We start from the raw sequence: 20,561 nt of genomic DNA on the forward strand, positions 1-20,561 counted from the left end.
ACACCCAACCGGTCTCGCAAACGCAAACAATGTGTAACCACGCCAGCCCAGGACCTCCACATCCGGCTTCTCCACCTGCGGGATCCTCTGAGACGAGCCACCCGGACAGCTGAAAGACTGGCCTACTGACCTAGACCTGATAGACTGATAGCCTGTCTGCCTGAAACACAGAGAAGGCTGCTATTGACTGAAACAGGTCAGAAGGCAAGGGCGGACAATGGTTATCCATGTTGATGGTTGGTCACAGACAGGCAGAGGGGTGTACATTTAAGGAGCCATAATGAGTACTGTGTTATCTATCAGTTATTTGTGTATGTTCACAAGCAGCTACCCCTACTTCCATTGTTAGTCAGAACCTGAGGCTAAAGCTGGAACCATAATTCACACACACTGTCTATTCAGCACATCAAGTTGAAAGTCATCAACAAGTCTAAGTCGGTGTTATGTGCTGAAGGAGTTCAGGTCTCAAGTGTGACAGTGTGCCTCAGGCAATCGTTCAGGCAGAAATAATCATAAGTGACGTTTAACCAAGCATATAATGAGATGGTTAGGGCTGTGACCATACCAGTATCACAATGTTTTTTCCATGTCAAAAATGAAAACACGAAGCAGACCAAACTCTTTGGTCCTTGAAAAACCTGATGTATGTAAAAAATGTTTTGTGCTATAGCTTGGAAAATTAACAAATGTGACTAGATGACAACATGATGATGCTTGTTTCCAACAAATAACTTAAATCCAGTTCCTGTTTGGTTTTCTTTCCACGATACTAACGAGTATCGCAATACTTGTATCGTCCCGGCCCTAGAGATAGTCAGAGGGTACTCAGTCAACAACTACAGTGCTGATTGTACCCACAAAACTTGTATAGGAGAAAGAAGGAAGGAGGAGATGAGTGTTAGATGATGGACTGGTGGCAGCCGGACGGGAACAGAAGCAGCAGCACCGTGTAGCGAATAAAGTAACTTTTTGGACCTGAAGGCCAAGACTGTCAAGATAAAGGTGCTCAAAGTTGAAACATTTTGCGCACCCCATCCTACCATGAGACATCCATGTCTTCATCACTGGAAAAGGTAAACAGTTGAGATGTCAACCCTCCATAGGAAACCTATTGGAATCATAGAGATATAGATAACAGAAGAGACATTACCATTTCATTTGATATTCGACGGTGGGTGGACCGGCGGTCATCGTTGTGGTAGTAATTTGAAGTTAAAACATTTCAACTGCAGTGGTCTGAAGGGATAGGTCCATTCTGTGAGTTCTATTTCTGATTGAAATGCCACACGCCCTGTATTCAAGAGCACATTGTGTGTCAACCGATGGCAGTGGTTTGGCATTCGGGTCCAAAAAGTACCTTTCTGACCACTTCTTCCAAACAGGTACATAAAGTCTTGTTTCAATTCAAAAGGGATTCTGTCAAAAAAGTGATTGAATTCAAATGGATTTACCCCCATTCTCTTGTACAAGGCTGAGTGACTGTTCATACAAGTAAAACAACCTCACCACGTCACAAACCTGTCTGACTAGCCAGTGCTGTTTTTGACAGAACGCTTCAACAGAAAGACTAAGTCAGAGACAAACACTGAGGACACAGCATTGTTGAAACTGTTAAAGGCAGAACACCCTCCATCTGCAATACAATCTCAGGATTCAGGATGTTGTAGTTGCCGATATAGATATTTCCTGAATGGATTTGATGTCTTTATAGAGAATGAGGGACAACTGGATTAATACCTCAAACTGACTGGAATTGACTCCCAACCATGCGTACAGGTGAGCCATTGGAATCTTTACAAATGTATGATCTCAATTCTCAACTGATCTCATTTCTGAAGTTACAGAGAGCAAGGCATTATAACCTCCTTAAAAAGAGAAGCTTTCCTACACAGGTTGATGATAAGTCATTGCTATGGTGACGAACCGAACCTCTCTTTCGGTTGAATATTGCAACGTCTGTGGCTAACTCGTCGGAAGTATATGCTGAATAAAAACCGATGCTTTGCAGTTTGGGTCTCAATGAAATTCATGATTTGTTGATGACATCATTTTCCATTTTTATAGAATGTCGGAAACCAAAACGGTGGTATAAAAAAATCCCATCCGCTGTTTAGTATGAATGTAGTGAATGTAACAAATCATGTCTCTCTGCTGCAAAGGGTGTTATGGGTGTAAGATGGCACAGTGATGCCATCTGTTGGTAAATGTTCATTACTGCAACTCTTGTGTTTTACCGGGGTGCTTCAGATACCCGGATGTGTTGTGATGTACTGAACAAGACTGGTTACTCGCATCAATGCCTCTGTCTCGTCATTTAGCATTCAAACATGGTGTCAGAGTCGGATAACTAACCATGCTTTCCGCAAATTAGAGTCACCTGCTCTGGTTTACAAACAAATGCTTATTTGTGTAAAATTTCGCCCGGAATTGGCCTTAAGCTAGAGTGAGTTTGCTAGTTAGCTTCAGTGTTGTTAGCATCAGTTAGACATGGCAGCGAACATTCCCCCTCCCGCCGTTATGAAGCTCAGCGGGGATTGGAGCACGAACTGGGATACGTTTAGAGGTGAATGGGAGGACTACGCGCTCGCAACGGGACTTCTGGAAAAGGAAGATGAGGTAGTGGCTGCCACTTTGAGGACTATAATGGGAACTGAATGCCGACACGTATACAAACACAACCTGAACCTAACAGCAGCACAGCAAGGTAACGCTATAGCTATTCTTGATGCTCTTGAACATTACTTTACGCCAGCAAAGAACGTCATCTACGAGCGTTATGTTTTCGGTCGTTGCAAACAGGAGGACGGGGAGTCCATTGACAGCTTTGTCACTAGGTTAAGGGAAAAGGCAGCTACATGTGACTATGGTGCTTTAAGAGATGAACTGATCAGAGATACGATTGTGCTTGGCATAACGGATGAGGGCACCCGCAGACGTTTGCTGAGAGAACGTGACCTGACGCTGGCCTTGGCAGTGGAGACATGCCGTGCAGCAGAGCTTACTGATATACGGATGAGGTCCATGGAGCTAGAAAGGCAACATACGGACAATGTAAATGCTACATTCAGGCAGCCAGTAAAGAAATTCCCCTTTGCCACAGCTAATGCTAATACTACAGCCAACTCTGCAGTAGACAACCCCAATACATGCCGATATTGTGGCATTTCTCATGGACGAGGAAAAGAACACTGCCCAGCCTATGGAAAAATATGCAAATCCTGTGGTACAGCTAATCACTTCGCAAGGGTCTGCATGAAAAGCAAGAGAAAGGAGGGTAAAGTGCACTCCATGGAAACAAACACAGATGAAGGGAACGACAGCACAGAGGATGTATATGCTAGCGAGTGCATAGGGGCAGTGAGGGCAAAAGGACAAAAGTGGTTTGTCACTCTGCTACTTAATAATAAACCACAGCAATGCCAGCTAGATTCAGGGGCCACATGCAACGTTATGAGCCTTAAAGACAAAAGGAGGCTTGCGCCCAGAGACAAACTCACACAGAGTAGCACCAAGCTGAAACTGTATTCAGGCCAGTTCATGACCTCTTTAGGCCTGTTTGTGACAGAGTGTGTTTTACGTGGCCAGAAATACACCCTTGAGTTTGAAATAGTTGAGGCTAGTCAACAGCCATTACTGTCAGGTTCTACATGCGAGCGCCTTGGACTTATTAACTTCACCATCCCAGCTGATCTTAACATTATTGACAAAGTCCAGGCTGGGCCCCTGAGCAAGGAGACACTCCTAAGCAAGTACCATGATGTCTTCAACGCACCGGTCGAGTCAGTTCCTGGGGAAGTCCACTTTGAGTTGGACGCAGAAATCCAGCCTGTCCAGTGTGCACCCCGCAATGTACCAGTGGCCATGAAAGCAGCTACGAAGGCTCAGCTTGACAAATACGAAGCAGATGGCCACATCATATCCGTCACCGAGCCTACGGACTGGATAAGTAATATGGTTATCGTCAAGAAACCAGACAAGCTACGGATATGCATTGATCCTAAACACCTCAACCGGGCTCTGCGACGTTCACATTACATTATGCCCACGTTGGAGGATGTTCTTTACAAGCTCCCAAAGGCCAGAGTCTTCACGCTCGTGGATGCCAGAGATGCCTTTCTGCAGTGCAAGCTCGACGAGCCCAGCAGCTACATGACCACCTTTTGGACACCCTGGGGCAGGAAGAGGTGGTTGAAGCTTCCGTTTGGTGTCTCCGTGGCTCCAGAGGTGTATCAGCGGAAACAGCATGAGCTGTTGATGGGACTTAGTGGCGTGGAACCCATAGCAGATGACATTCTCGTAGTGGGCTGTGGGGACAGTGATGAGGAGGCAGAATGTGACCATGACGCCAAGCTGCTGGCCCTGATGGTCAGATGCAGACAGGTCAAGCTAAGGCTAAGCATAAAAAAGCTTCAGTTTAAAGTGCCAGAGGTCCGCTTTCATGGGCACATCTTGTCCTCCACCGGATTGAAGGCGGATCCTGAAAAAGTGAAGGCTGTCTTGGAAATGCCCCACCCATCTGACGTGAAGGGAGTGCAGCGCTTCGTCGGATTCGTCACCTACCTGGCCAAATTCCTACCGCGGCTCTCTGAAGTGTGTGAGCCACTGAGGAGGCTCATGGACAAGGACACCATCTGGCATTGGCTCCCAAAACATGACGCAGCGGTGAGGGAAATAAAACAACTGGTCACCCAGACACCTGTACTGCGATACTACAATGTGTCAAAACCTGTCACGATTCAGAGTGACTCAAGCCAGTATGGACTTGGCTGTTGCCTCATGCAGGAGGGCCAGCCTGTGGCATTCGCCTCTAGGGCACTCACCCCAACAGAGCAGAACTATGCCCAGATAGAGAAGGAGTGCCTCAGCATTGTGTTTGCATGCCAACGCTTCCACCACTACCTGTACGGGCGCGACAATATTACCGCAGAGACCGATCACAAGCCCCTTATTGCTATATTCAGCAAGCCTCTCCTGAATGCCCCAAAACGACTGCAGAGCATGCTACTGGCCCTACAAAACTACAACCTCAAGGTGGTGTATAAGCCAGGGCCAGAGATGTATGTGAGTGACACGCTCAGCAGGGCTACTGCATCAGGCACTCACACACGCTCCATGCATGAACAACACGCAGTGTGCAGCTTGCAAACAGAGCAAGTGGATGTTGAACACATCAACCAGGCTGACTACCTTAATGTTACGGACCAGCGCTTTATACAAATCAGACAGCACACAGACAGGGACGGGCAACTCCAGGCATTGAGGTCTGTGATTCTGATGGGCTGGCCCGACTGCAGGGAAGAAACTGCTTTAGCCGTCAGAGAATATTGGCCAATCAAAGAGGAGCTCAGTGTTCAAAACGGAGTGATATTCAAGAGTCAGAGAGTCGTTATTCCCCGGTCTCTGCGCCCTGAGATGTTGGCACGCGTGCACTCAAGTCACATAGGAGGTGAGGCCTGTTACAGACAAGCACGTGACACACTGTATTGGCCAGGAATGCAGAGTGAAATTAAAGACTATGTCAGTAAATGCACAATCTGCAATGAATATGCCATTGAGCAACAGAGAGAGACGATGATGTCCCACGAGCTACCGATGCGCCCCTGGCAGATAGTAAGTCTAGATCTCTTCCAGCACAGTGGCAAAGACTTTCTGCTGGTAGTCGATCATTACTCAGACTTTTGGGAGATCGACCTCCTCCCCGACCTCTCAGCAGAGACAACGATCAAACGCTGCAAGGCTCAGTTTGCCCGCTATGGACAGCCAGATAGGGTAATTTCAGACAATGGACCCCAATTCTCCGGAGTTGAGTTCCGAAAATTTGCTGCAGGATGGGAATTCGAGCACGTCACTTCATCACCACGACACCCAAAAGCTAATGGGAAGGCAGAGTCCGCAGTAAAAATCGCAAAGAACCTCTGCAAAAAGGCTCTGCGAGAGGGCAAAGATGCTTGGAAAGCAATCCTGCAGTGGCGCAATACCCCGACAGAAGGCATGGACAGCAGCCCGGCACAGCGCCTCATGGCACGGCGCTTAAAAGCAGCTCTGCCAGTAGCCAGCACTCTCCTGGAGCCATGTGTGGTGACAGACGTGCTGGTGAAGCTACGTCACAGAAGACAGGTCTCCAAGTTCATCTACGACAAATCAGCAAAAGACTTACCTGAGCTCAGGGTGGGTGAAACGGTGCGAATGAAGCCACTACCAGGGGACCGGACAGGCCTCTGGAGACTCGGATCCTGTGTACAGAAAGTGGCACCACGCTCCTACTTGGTCGAAGTGAATGGATCACTGTACCGTCGTAACAGGGTTGACCTTCGGATTGCTGAGACAGCACCTACTCAGAACCCTGATGGTCAAAGGGGTCGCATGACAAAAGACAGAACCCCAGCAAGTCACATGGGGCCTGAGGCACTGGGCGAAGAGCCAGGGGATCACAGGTCGGCCGCTCCCTCACCCATCAATTCTCCCCTTAGACATTCAGGTGACACGCCTGTGCGGGAACCCGCAGTCCTCGCAGACAAGCCCCCTGTCTTTTCACGATGCGGGCGTCTGTCCCAGCCACCAAAAAGACTTAATCTGTAGGTTTCCCATCAGGGATTGTTGACAGAGATAAAAGTGAAGAGAATATCAAAATGTGTTGTTGTTCTGGAAAAAAAAAAAAAAAAAAAAAAAAAAATACTAAACTGTTCATGTTGGAAATTGTTACTAGGTTTGTTTTGTTAGTGAATTGACACCTCCTGTCCTATTTTATTAAAGGGAAGATGTTATGGGTGTAAGATGGCACAGTGATGCCATCTGTTGGTAAATGTTCATTACTGCAACTCTTGTGTTTTACCGGGGTGCTTCAGATACCCGGATGTGTTGTGATGTACTGAACAAGACTGGTTACTCGCATCAATGCCTCTGTCTCGTCATTTAGCATTCAAACAAAGGGGTTCTTACTGTAACGTACTACTTGTGGTCGAGCTAGGTTCAGAGTGCATTAATGCATGGAACTGTAATGTGTTTTTACTGGCCAAAGCACATGATCCATTCCAAAACAGTACAGAAATGTCCCAATCTCATCCGATTTTCTCTCTCTCTCTCTCTCTCTCTCTCTCTCTCTCTCTCTCTCTCTCTCTCTCTCTCTCTCTCTCTCTCTCTCACTCAAATTGCTAGGGGGCTGGCTCACATGGAGGAACATGTTGAAAAACAGTTGCTTTCAAACTAGGAATTCTGTGGCTAATTGAGGTAAAACAGGAATTCTGCTCATAGATTATACATGTATGATCTACACATTTACACATCCAGCCCAAAGCGGGAGGTTTAAAAAAAGCTCACTGGTGCAGCAATCTGAGCAGCGTAGTCAGGTATTTGCATAGTTGCACACCAAATTCCAGATCATGATTTCGATGGGTGAATGGACTCCGGCATTAAGGATATTTTATTGTTGAGTTGCCTATTGTTAAACCTACTTATGTAACCTCTGTTGTCAGAGAGTTGAAAATTGTAAAATTGTTCAAGTTCAAGGTGGCATACTTGCAAGATAAAACTGTGTTGAACTACTGTAACTCATATTTGCAGTTTAGGCTGTAGACAGAGTATTAGTATACTGTATGTATAGGAGGTGTGGTCATCAACTATTAATACCTAGGGGGGTATGTCACTCACTGAATTTGCTGGGTTGCTCTCTCTCTCTCGCTCGCTCGCACGCACGCACGCACACACACACACACACACACACACACACACCTGTAGGATAATAACTACAAGTCTGGGCCAGTCCTGAAACTGATCAACAAGTAGGCCTACAGGCCAGGGGATATCAAGTCAGTTGTTCAACTGAATGCATTTAATCAAAATGTGTCTTCTGCATTTAACCCAACCCCTCTGAATCGAAGAGGTGCAGGGGCCTGTCTTAATTGACATCATCAGCACCCAGGGAGCAGCTGTTCTTGGGTGTAACTGCCTTGCTCAAGGGCAGAACAGCAGATTGTTCCACCATGCTGGCTATGGGATTCAAACCAGCAACCGATCAGTACTGGCAGGGCGCTCTTAACAACGAGGCTACCTGCCGCCAAGGGAAGCAAGATATACAAATCCCTACAATCGTGACAATGCTGCCTCCTTTTGCATTTTATAATGCCAAGCTGTCCTATAGCTTTATCATCATTCCTCAGCTGCTTTTTCAAAGTGATAGTTATTGCTCAATCCTATGGGTGTGGTAGGTATAGAATTTTCTGGAATTCAACCTGTTGTGAATGTGTCTCGGAAGGTGTGCCTCTTTCGAGTCCAAGTCTTCATTCCTTTCTTTCACATGAGGATCTCTTCTGCAGCTACAGAGAAATACTTATTAGAGGATTAGAGGAAGACTATTAGAGGACATAATTGCAGAATGACGCTCTGTGTGTATGAAAAGTTGTATTGCTGTCACAATGAATTCATACAATGGTTGTCTTGCCGCGCATCATATTTCTTGTTTCTAACTTTGGAACATTATCTGTGTAATTGTTTGACATGTTTACCGCACCATTAGAAGCTCGTAACACAAGCATTTCGCTGCACCCGCTATAACATCCGATAAACTGCTACAAAATAAACTTTGACCTGATTTGATATCGTACCTGAGAACAAAATAAAACAGTATAATGACACTAATAATGAGAAACTCTGTCAGACTGCCATCATTCAGATTGGCTGTATTCAGACTGTCTCTCTCTCTTTCCTCTTCAGGTGAAAATGACATGCCCAAACTGACCTCTTGACTTGACCTCTGATAGGTCAGGGCTCAGATTGGAATAACCCCGAAAATACAGACCAGTCTAAACCCCTCAACATGTCTTTCCCGGAACCCTTCACGTCCCCCTTACCCCCCAGACCAGAGGCCAAACCCCGGCCCCCCATCTCTAGAAAAACCCCTTCCTCCAATGGAGCCCCTTCCACCCCCTCCCAGCTTGGAGAGATGGGCAGCACAGACCACAATTCGGGGGGGAAAGTCAACAGCATTGTGAGTAAGTTCAGCCACCCAGAGACTACACCAACCACCAGTGGAGATGCTAAACTAACCACCAATCCAACTCTCCGGACCCGGGGGCCCAGGAGGGCCCCCACAGTCAAACCCAAACCGACCCGGCACTCTGTCCAGCAGTCTGGGGGTCCAGACCAGGCTCCTCCACTGCCCATGAATAGGAGCCGGATCCTGCGTCAGGCCAAAAGAGAGACCCCTGGAGGAGAGGAGGGAAATGGCATCACAGTCAGTCGATCAGGTAGAGTCAGTCAGTATATCAATCAATGAATTAATCAATATTCATTTGTATGAGTCCTCTCACAAAAATATGTTAGGATAGGGACTGATAATTTGTTAGCATTACCAATGTAGCCTATTTTTCTACAAGGCAAGCATTACGGAGAGAGAGCTACAAACTGAACTGTTTTTTTTCCAAATTAGCTATCCCATGGGTGTTCATTAATCAAGTGTTGTCAAGCAACACAGTAACACATGACCTAATCACTTTCATAACATATCCTCCAAAAGCATTAACAACACTCCCAGCCCAACCCCACAAGCTAGACCTGGGGGTGGCAGGTTAACAAAACAACATGTTTGGAATTTTAATGGAACAATCATTGACAGGTTTCATGTACCTCTACACATTTCTTTTGTCAGTTTGATGTTAACCATATGCAGCAAACGTCACCGTATGTCACATGTGAGTGCAGTATGTGTGGTATGTTCCTTTGAGAGCGGAATCTCTGCTCGTGTGTGTTGCCTAGTCCCTGAGGCCGTGAGGGGGACACCTGTTTTCACCTAACCTAGAGACAGACGGGTGTGGCTAGACCACGTGATCTGACTACCCTAACAGACAGAAGCACCTGTATACAGTAGGTAAACACAGCTCTGTATAGGTAAAGCAGGTCTACTGAAACAGACTGGCTGTACTCCAACACACTCTGGGACGAGAAGTGAGTGTGTGTGTGTGTGTGTGTGTGTGAGTGTGCCAAACAGCGAGAGAGAAAGAGAGAGAGAAAAACGGGTAAAGAGAGGCAGTGAGAGGTTACATAGAGACTTCGAAGAGAGGCAGAAAGCGACAGAAGAAGAGGAGAGAGCGCGAGAGGAAATGAAAGAGAGAGGGCCAGAGGCTCCCTGTCTAAGACTGCACTGCTTAAAGGCCTTGAAGAGGGTCTCACTGTTTCTACTGTTGCAGAGGGAAAGAAAATAAGGAGCTGATAGCATTTCTGACAACAAAAAAGAACAAACAAACATCAAAATAGGTTCATTTTTTGGCTGTTTCCTGTTAGTATTAAATGCTCATGAAGCTAAACAACTTGATAATACTTCCCTATGTTTATCTGACAAAGCAGAACGGTGTATTATGAAAATAAGAATGATGTTAATTTGGCTAAGAAAACAAACACACACATCGGTTTTCTATCGTTGTGGGGACCAAATAATTGATTCCCATTCAAAATCCTATTTTCCATAATCCCTAACCTTAACCCCAAACGCCTAAACCTAACCCTAATTGTAACCCTAACCTCTAAAATATACTTTTTCCTTGTGGGGACCGGCGAAATGTTCCCACATGTCCCACTTGTCCTTGCTTTACTATCCTTGTGAGGACTTCTGGTCCCCTCAAAGATAGTAAACCAAAACGCACACATTCCCAAGTAATAATATATGCCATTTAGCAGACACTGTTATCCAATGCAACTTAGTCATACACGCATACATACATTTGACCTATGGGTGGCCGTGGGAATCAAACCCACAACCCTGGAGGTGGAAGCACTATGCCCCACCAACTGAGCCAGACAGGACCACGTGACATAATTTCACTCATCTCTTAACTATGCTATGACACGGTCATCAGACTGCTTCTACCACGTCAATCTTTACTGTTCAGGCACTGGAGACTTCCTTTATTCACTCTCTTCTGTTATGATGCACTCTTTCTGTGAGGCCTAAGGCTTAAAGGGAAACTCCACCCAAAAACTATCTTTTGGTATTTGTTTCATTAGTCCATTTGTTGACATAGTCCCCAAATGTTTGGCTTGTCAGCACTCCATTTTTCAAGATATGTAGCTTTCAAAATACGGAAATCATTACTGTATGATGCTGCATATGATGCAAAATACATCACGCGCGGATGATTTCTGTATTTTGATATGTACATATCTTGAAAACTTGTGGGAATATGTCAACAATGGACTAATGAAACAAATATCAAAATAAAATGTTGGGGTGGTGTTTTCTTTTGTTGCCTTTCCCTAGAGAACTGAGGTCAATCAGGACACAGAAAGAGAAACACACACACACGCACACGCACACGCACACGCATGCACACACACACACACGCGCACACACGCACGCACGCACACACACACACACGCACACACAGTGAAAGTGATATGCCCTGCTATCATATAATTCAGATGTAGGAACATTCTAGACACATTCACAGTGATCAGTGAACGCCATAAAGGGTTTAAGTCTGCCAAGGTTCAAGGGTCAACAGAGAAAGTGATCCCTAGTTCTGGGGGTTCCTTTTAACAATAAAGCCAAACAAAACAAAACAAAAATGATTATTTCTGATGCTTTGCTAATTTCCCATTACTGCAAATATCTAAGCAAACACGTGGCAGTGGATGTAAAAAGTGATGTTATGTTAATGCTAATTTAGTGATATGTGTCCCTCCCTCTCCCATCAGCACCTGGCGGAAAGGAGGTAGAGCGACAGCTGATTGGAGGAGTGGAAGCAGAGGCGGAGCACGGTTCAGACACGCCCCTTAACCCATGCTTCGACTGGGAATGCAGCTGTGTTTGCCACCTCCACATGCCCGGCATGAAGCTGGTATGGGTGCCCATCGATGAGGAAGAGAAAGAAGATGAAAAGGAGGAGGAGGTTAAACTGGAAAGGGAGGAGGAAGAGAGTAGAGGGGAGGGGACCTCCTTGGCCATAAAATGCCCCCCCACCCCACCTAAACAGACCCAATCTTTCCCAAGTCATTTTAAAGCTTCCATAGAGGAGGAGGAAGAGTCTATATATGAAACTACTCTACCAATGGTGGATCCAACACCTAGAAAGATCTGCCAAGAACTGGACATTCCCCTTATCAAGGTTCAGAAAACTGTCTATTGGTCAAAACTGTCCTCCAGCAACTCGGAGGACAACACTTCGGTCCAGTCCGATTCGGACCCATCCCAAACCCAGACTGCTGAGGATGCCTCCGTGGCTATCCCACCTCGGGTATCTCTCGCCCAGGACAAGTCCAAAACACCCGGCCACAACCTCATGCCCATTCCCAGGGGGGGTATCGCCTTGCCCCAGCCCACCGCGGAGGAATGGCGCTCCCTGCGCCCCTCACCCCCCAATCCTTCCGCCAGTCCCATAGTACTCCACCGGGCGGGCAACAGAGTCCCCCCACCTCAGCCCCCCAAGACAGACATCTCCGTCCATTCCGTCAAGCAAGCTATAAAAGGTCACTATAAAAGTAAACACACAATAAACCTGTTTTCTGACATCTTTTATAGTGAGAGGTCATATATTGTTCATGCTTTTGTGTCTCCCTCTAGAACACGAGGAGGATGGAAGCGCTGAAGGAGAGGAGGAGGATACAGAAGAAGACAGGTGAGCTCACTCATCCCCGAGGTTCTTCTATTTCTTCCTCTTATGATGACCTCCATATTTCCTGTGGTACTCTCATCTCCCATGTCTCGTTTTGGCCCTGCTGAAAATCTTCCTTCCTTCCTGTAAGTGACCACAGATCAGAGAGGGTTGGATTGGTGTCGGTGATAGGGTTTCACTTATCCAATCACTTATCAGTGATTACCAAAAGGAGGAGAGGAAGGAAGCATATTTAAAGTGTTAGAACCAGACCTATTTCTCACTCATTCATTGTCCAGCTCAGTCAGTTATATAACACCCTGCTCTTCTTCTTCCCAGTGCCCCTCTCAGGAGAGGATGCTTTATTGCCTGGGAGTCCAGACAGCTGGATGGTAAGGTTACCTGACACCCCTGACACAACCAAAAAGCACCCAAAATATCAGTCATGCATGAATCAGGTTACAGAACTATAGGTGTAACATTAGACCAAAGGAACAGAACATTCTTGGTCCATCATCATTGTTTGAGGGTCACCCATAGAGTGATACCACACATATTTAAACCTCATCCTTTTTAGTGTTTGACCTTTGCCCTTTGACCCCTCAGTGCCTCTGTACCAGACGTACCGTGCTACCGTCATCCACAAGGAGATCCGGCGCCAGACGGTGTGCCGCAATACCAGCAAGGCCAGCGCTGACTACCACATGGACTGGACTGCACGCCGGGGTGGAGTGGGCGTGGGGGCGGTGGGCAATGGCAATGGGGCACCCAGTGCCACTATTCCGTTGCCCACCCTGGGCCAGAGCACCCTGTGGCAGGATCTACCAGAAGTACGGAAAAGTGGGGTGCTGGAGACCCTCAGCCCTGCACAGTGCAAGTACCAGGAGGTGAGGGGGAGGGGGGGGGGGGTAAGGTGGGCAGGGGGGAGAATAGGAGGAGAGAGGTGGGAGAATAGGAGGAGAGAGGTGGGAATGAGAATAGAGAAGCAAATGCAATTTATGGCTCAGCTTTTCACGGTTAACGGCATGGCTGCCAGAACATGGGTGTGTCAACATAAACAGGCGTATCAACAGAAGTGGGTATATAAAAAGCAAACAACTAATTTGCCACATTTGTTGCCAATCAGGGCAGTTTTGCGTGGCTGCAACTGTGAGAGCATTTTAGCTAAGCCTAACCCTAACCCTTTTCCTAACCTTAACCTCATTCTCCTAACCTGTTACCTTAACCTGCTACTTTAATTCTCCTAACCTGCTACGTTAGTTCTCGTAACCTGCTACGTAAAAACAAACCATCAATCCTGAAAAAGCACCAGGAACTGAACAATGAAAATGCGTTAAGAAACGAAAAACAACACAGCTTAATCAAAACCATCTAACCAATCAGTTCCACCATTTGCTGATGATCCACCCATTTATTTTGCCCTGCCCACTTTCAGACACATTCCACATATACAGTTATCCATACTTGGGTTTTTCAGTCATCAAGTAAAGTGAATTATTGATATTTTAGTTGACTGAGTTTCACCTCAATGGACTGAATGTCTGCAGTTACCATCAATTGAAAATTCAGTACAGAAATGTGGCCATATTAATCAGCCCATATTGTATGTCTTGGGATATTTCAGTGATGGGCTGATTGTACTGTATGAATTAGAAGTTCACCATCCCATTGTCTCTCTCCCCTCAGAGTATGTTTGAGGTGTTGACATCGGAAGCGTCGTACGTGCGTTCCCTACGTGTTCTCAATGAACACTTCCTGGAATCCCGGGAGCTGGAGGAGGTGCTGATCATCCGGGACAGGAAGACTCTCTTCTCCAATGTCCTGCGAGTCCTGGAGGTCAGCGAGAGGTGAGAGAGAGGGAGGAATGGAGGGATGGCTAAAGAGTGGTACTTGGCTAAAACAGTGGGGAGTCAGAGTAAGGAAGGAGTGATGACTTGAATCAGCAGCATGTGGAGGGTTTTGTTGTATAATATAAATAAAAGTGTTCCTTCCTCACTGTTTCGTTGTGTTAATAAACCCCTTAATGGAAATCAAAATAACCTTTGACCTTTGTAAATCTTCCCCCCCATTAGTTTTCTGATGGCCCTGGAGAACCGTAAGGAAGAGAGTCTGGTGTTCTCCGACATCTGTGACATCATCCATTTCCATGCTCAGCACAACTTCCCGGTCTACATCGACTACGTCCGCAACCAAATCTACCAGGATAAGACTTACACCTCCCTCATGTAAGACTGGCTTCATTACTGGGTCTAACAGTAAAAAAAATCCCAGATTTTTCTGAAATCCCTGATGGAGGATTCCCAGATTTTCTGCTTACTCCAACCTGACTCCAGGAATCTTCCAACTGGAATTTTTGGAAAACTTTGGAATTTTCAGAAAGTTACCAGAATTCTGCAAACCTACTCAGAGGCCTCTTGGTCTGACAATTGATTCAACCAGAGGAGGAGGGGGTCCTGAATGATGTGTTTGTCCCCACAGGAAAACCAATGTGGACTTTGCCACGGTCATCACCCGTCTGCAGGAATCTCCTCAGTGCCAGAGGCTGCCATTCATGTCCTTCCTGCTGCTGCCCTTCCAGCGAATCACACGCATCAAGATACTCATCGAGGTGAGGGGCATCATGGTAACTGTAGTTGTTGTGGGCTGCTGTGATGTGGACTACAACGGAGTGTGATCGTAGGGAAAGCGATAAACCTTATGATTTTATACTTTTTTTGCTTGTCTTTTTTGTTTGTTTGTCTTGTATAACATGGCTTGTGGTTGTTGTTTATCAGAACATCCTGAAGAGAACACATTTGGGGACGAAAGAAGAGCAGACTGCCTCCAACGCCTTGGACTCTGTTTCTAAGGTAACCGCACCTTTCGTCTTTCCATCCATCCGTCTGCCCGTCCACAGACATTCTGACTGTTCCATTCTAAAGCAGTGGTCCACACCAGTCTGGAATTATGGAACAATGACGCCAGTCCCCTGGTCTTTGGTGTGGGATTGATGTCCTATTGTGTCACTGCAGACAATATGACCAAGTACAGGTTGAGAGAGATGAAGACTGTCTGACACTGGAGTACCAGCTAATGTTATTCAAGTAGAGCGGGAACCTCTTGAAAAAGAGATGAACGTGATACACTTGTGAAATAGAGGAACTGAAATGAGAGAAGGGTTATGTGGATTGTTCCACATGTCTGTGTGAAAGGAAAAGTGGAGGAGCTGCCAAGAGGTCTCTTTCATTCAGTCTCTTGTTCTTTTTCTCACACAATTTCTCTTTGTTTTTGTCTCTCTCTGTCTTCCTCTTTCTATCCCTCTGTCTCAGATCATAGAGGAGTGCAACACCCAGGTGGGAAAGATGAAACAGGTGGAAGAGCTGATCCACCTCTCCAAGACGCTGGAGTTTGACAAGCTCAAGGTAATCAATTAATCAGTCAGTCAGTTAATTCACCACCCAAATACACTAGAACCCTATCCCTTTCAGCTTGATTCTTATACATTTCTCTCTCTCTCTCTTTCTCCACCTCTCTCTCTCTCCATCTATCCTCCCCACCTCTCTTTCCCTCCCTCTCTATCAGGCCATCCCCATCATTTCCCAAACCCGTGTCTTGGAGAAGCGTGGGGAGTTACAGGAGATGGCCAAAGGGAGCACCCTTTTCAACCTGGGTCACAAGTTCACCCCCGTCTACCTCTTCCTCTTCAACGACCTGCTCATCATCGCCACCAAGAAGGGGTGAGTCCCCCATATGGTGTTCATAAGGATTTATGAAGCCTTTATAAACCTTCCTAAGGCCTTTATCCCTCATTAATGCTTCACATTTATAAGCAAATGTTGTGCTAGAGTAGAGGATGGCTCTACATTCATACATTCTAGGACTCATCCTAGACTGCCTTCAATGTGTTTGGTTCCTCCTCTCATCCCTGTTAGTTCAGAGCGTTTTGTGGTGTTGGACCACGCCCACCGCACCCTGGTCCAGGTTCAGCCAATAGGAGACGACCAGGTCTCCAACCCTAGCTATGAACACTGCTTTTGTCTGACTCTACTGGAGAACCACCAGGGACGCATGATGGAGAGACTGATGAAGGCCCCTTCACAGTGAGTAGTATGCACAGTGTGTGTGTGTGTGTATGTGTGTGTGTGTGTGTGTGTGTGTGTGTGTGTGTGTGTGTGTGTGTGTGTGTGTGTGTGTGTGTGTGTGTGTGTGTGTGTGTGTGTGTGTGTGCATGTGTGTGCGTGTGTGTGTGTGTGTGTGTGTGTGAGAGAGAAATACATCCATGTGTATGTGTGTATGGTGCGTATGTTACACATAATACCCCATAATGAGAGAGAAACAGTACAGAAAGGCAGAGAGAGGTTCCGTAGAGATGTTGAAGAGAGACAGAAAGCGACAGAAGAAGAGGTAGAAAGTGCGAGAGGAAGTGAAAGAGCATATGTGAGTCAGGTATACCATGGCAGCAGGTAGCCTAGTGGTTAGAGCATTGGGCCAGTAACTGAAATGTCACTGGATCGAATACCCGAGCCAACAAGGTGAAAGTCTTTTAATGTGCCCTTGAGCGTGCCACTTAACCCTAATTTGCTCCAGGGGTGTCGTACTACTATGGCTAACGTTGTAAAACACATTTCACTGAACCTATCTGGTGTATGTGACAATAAAAAACAACATATATCATCAGGTTGGTGGCTAAAAATGTCTTCATTATGTAACACACTGCCAACAGACAATGATTAACCTGCAGTAGTCATCACAGGAATGCATTGACAGCCCATAATGCTCCCAAACACACAGTCAGTCACATACTCCAGTTAACACCAACATACCTGAGATACGGGCAGACTAGGAGAACCGGTACGGTATTTTCCCTCAGACATAAGTACACCTATTTTTGTTTACAGATGTGGTATTTGTGTGTGTGTGTCTATGGTCTGTTTCACATGTCCATTCTCTCTCCTCTCTTCTTGCCTTTCTTTTCCCCTCATCCATTCTTCTCAGGTCTGACCTGCACCGGTGGATAGCAGCGTTCCCTGACCCCATGAAACCTGATGGGGACAAGGAGGAGGTTGTCTATGAGGACTGGGGTGAGCGACTGGTTTAGCTTGGTGACACACAACCTATAATTAGCTGCAGTAAGGCAGCAACTGGGCTAAATTCAACCATCAACATTGACATCTATCCTCAGTTTGCCCTTACATGGACACACTTTGTGCTATTTGCACTTGTGGTTTATAATTGTTCGGTTTGTTGATATTTAGTCTTGTCTCTGTCCTCAGACTGTCCTCAGGTGCAGTGTGTGGAGCAGTATGTTGCTCAGCAGGCTGATGAGCTCAACCTAGAAGCCACTGAGATCATCAACGTGGTGCGGAAGACCAACGAGGGTAAGACCCGGCAGGAAACGAATGTCCCGACCCGTGGTTAGTTTAGGATACTGGGTAGCACTATATTTTACAAACCAGAAAAAAAATCATGTTTTACTTGATAAAATGATAACACAGTAATACATTAAACTCTCATCTTTCCCTCAACCCCCCTCTTTGTACGTCTTTATCCCGACAATTCTAATTCAACCCTGTACCTGCTAGCAGTTTATTGATTTGTGATGTTGGTTATTTTGCATGACTTAAATGTAAACATCCTATCTCCCTGCTCCCTCTTCCTCCCCTCCCTCTAGGTTGGTACGAGGGGATCCGTCTCTCCAACGGACAGAAGGGTTGGTTTCCTGTGGAGAACGCTGTAGAGATCACCAACGAGCATGTGAGGCGGCGGAACCTTAGAGAACGCTATCGGGTCATTCAGGCCGCCAGCATTGTCACCAACAACATGACCAAGACTACCCCGTAATGTTGACGGGAACATCAGGAGAACATCGACAGACACTCCGCAGAATGTCAGTCGAACGTTTACATAACGTCACTAGAACGTTGCTGGAATATTAAACTGGATAGGGGAGAGTGAACCAGTGCTTGCCATGCATGCTCCCCAGAAGAACTCTGGAGACATAAGGAGCATTTGGAGGAGCTCTATCTTATCAAATTGTTTGATTGGCATGTTTTGTTTTGTTCAAATTAGTCATTTGGTGAAGTTACGGGATATGGTTTCTTTAGGGAACTTTTAAGAACCAGGAAATGATATGTAGTCTTACATGAGGAAAAGGATGAGAAACTTCTTCTAAACCTAGTATACTTATCCCCGTAAAGTTTGCTTAATGTTGAGAGTGTGTGTGTGTGTGTGTGTGTGTGTGTGTGTGTGTGTGTTTGAACTTGCACCTAACCCCACACTGCCAAAGGAAAGCCCCAATTGAAAAGTGCCCCTGCGACAATATGTGAGTCAGGTATACCATGGCAGCAGGTAGCCTAGTGGTTAGAGCATTGGGCCAGTAACTGAAAAGTCACTGGATCGAATACCTGAGCCAACAAGGTGAAAGTCTTTCAATGTGCCCTTGAGCGTGCCACTTAACCCTAATTTGCTCCAGGGGCGTCGTACTACTATGGCTAACGTTGTAAAACACATTTCACTGAACCTATCTGGTGTATGTGACAATAGAAAACGACATATATCATCAGGTTGGTGGCTAAAAATGTCTTCATTATGTAACACACTGCCAACAGACAATGATTAACCTGCAGTAGTCATCACAGGAATGCATTGACAGCCCATAATGCTCACAAACACACAGTCAGTCACATACTCCAGTTAACACCAACATACCTGAGATACGGGCAGACTAGGAGAACCGGTACAGTATTTTCCCTCAGACATAATTACACCTATTTTTTTTTTTTACATATTTTTTTTACACATTTTTTTTTTGGTGTGTGTGTGTGTGTGTGTGTGTGTGTGTGTGTGTGTGTGTGTGTGCGCCCTAATGCTGCGGTTTCGTAATCACTACAGGGTTGAATACATTTGACCGTCATTATACGGTAGAGTCGCAATATCGGTAACATAGAGCCGAAACATCTAGTTGAGTCCTACTCTAGTATTATGATTCCATATGTGTATTAATTCTACAGCAGGACTCATAGGTGTAAACTCTGTGGTAATGCCAGGGCTTCTCTCTGTTTTATTTTACAATTTGTATCATGTTAAATATTAGCCACTATCAGGAGACACCCGTCTGTACATACATTTATATCCGTCACTTTAGTGTTCGTTTCCTTCAATTTGTAGCCTATTGATTCATTCCATTCCATTTACCATTCTTTCCTCTGTTATGTCCATGTAGTTGTTCCTGAGGGTTGCATTAGTGGATCATATAGACCCTTTCCCCCCCCCGATGCACGCGACTCTTGGCGGCAGTAAGAAAGCCATCACTATCTGCGCTCATTCAACACAGCCTAGATTTAAGGTTTTATTACTTCTAAACAAAATATGAGTTCTCATATGCTTACAATGATGTTCTGATTCTTGCTTGAACAGTAGCTAGGGTTATATTTGTTTGTGATCTTTGCAAAATAACTATTTTGGATGCAACGGTTGTTAGCTAGAATGCTAACGCTCATTGTTATAGGGTTGTAGCAAAAAATATAGCCAAAGAACCATTTTACTGGTTGAAGTTGGCCCAGCAACCTTTTTGTGACTGGCCCAACGCTCCTACCCGCCAGGCTACCTGCCACCCCCATTTAACATATTCAGTGTGTGCAGTGTGTGCAAGGTAGACACACACCTGTAGAGCACTTTACTCTCCTGCATTAGGTAAACCTGAATCTCAGCTCCCCTAAATGAGACATTGGCTTCCCTAAATGCAACAGAAGTCAAAACTTGGAGAGGGAGGTCTCTAAATAATGCTAATTTCACCATTCTTCTGTTTGTTTAAAATGTAGTGGTGAATATTTTTTACAGTGTTAAATATAAAAAATAAAAGCTTATCAAACATTCATCCCACCTCTGTCATGGTTTAAACCATTTATTTGTGTTTTTATTTTATTCATGCACATTAATATGACAATAATGAAACATCCATATAAAATGTGCCAGGGTTAGCCAAAAGCTAATTGGCACCCG

The 20,561-nt window shown here is 45.7% G+C and overlaps 1 protein-coding gene across 1 annotated transcript; it reads left to right on the forward strand.

The window, feature by feature from the left end:
* Positions 1–1,554: 1,554 nt before the first annotated feature.
* LOC110531699 (ephexin-1) lies at positions 1,555–20,434 on the forward strand. The gene is made up of 16 exons (XM_021615027.2): positions 1,555–1,776; positions 8,710–9,242; positions 11,686–12,456; positions 12,551–12,605; positions 12,921–12,973; positions 13,188–13,468; positions 14,268–14,428; positions 14,654–14,806; positions 15,060–15,189; positions 15,356–15,430; positions 15,890–15,982; positions 16,143–16,297; positions 16,493–16,660; positions 17,556–17,641; positions 17,834–17,938; positions 18,232–20,434. Exons 2-16 carry the CDS (start codon positions 8,813–8,815, stop codon positions 18,399–18,401), a joined length of 2,886 nt encoding a protein of 961 aa, XP_021470702.2. The 5' UTR covers positions 1,555–1,776; positions 8,710–8,812; the 3' UTR covers positions 18,402–20,434.
* Positions 20,435–20,561: the final 127 nt, after the last annotated feature.

The sequence above is a fragment of the Oncorhynchus mykiss genome, chromosome 9 (assembly GCF_013265735.2).
Source record: "Oncorhynchus mykiss isolate Arlee chromosome 9, USDA_OmykA_1.1, whole genome shotgun sequence".
NCBI lineage: Eukaryota > Metazoa > Chordata > Actinopteri > Salmoniformes > Salmonidae > Oncorhynchus > Oncorhynchus mykiss.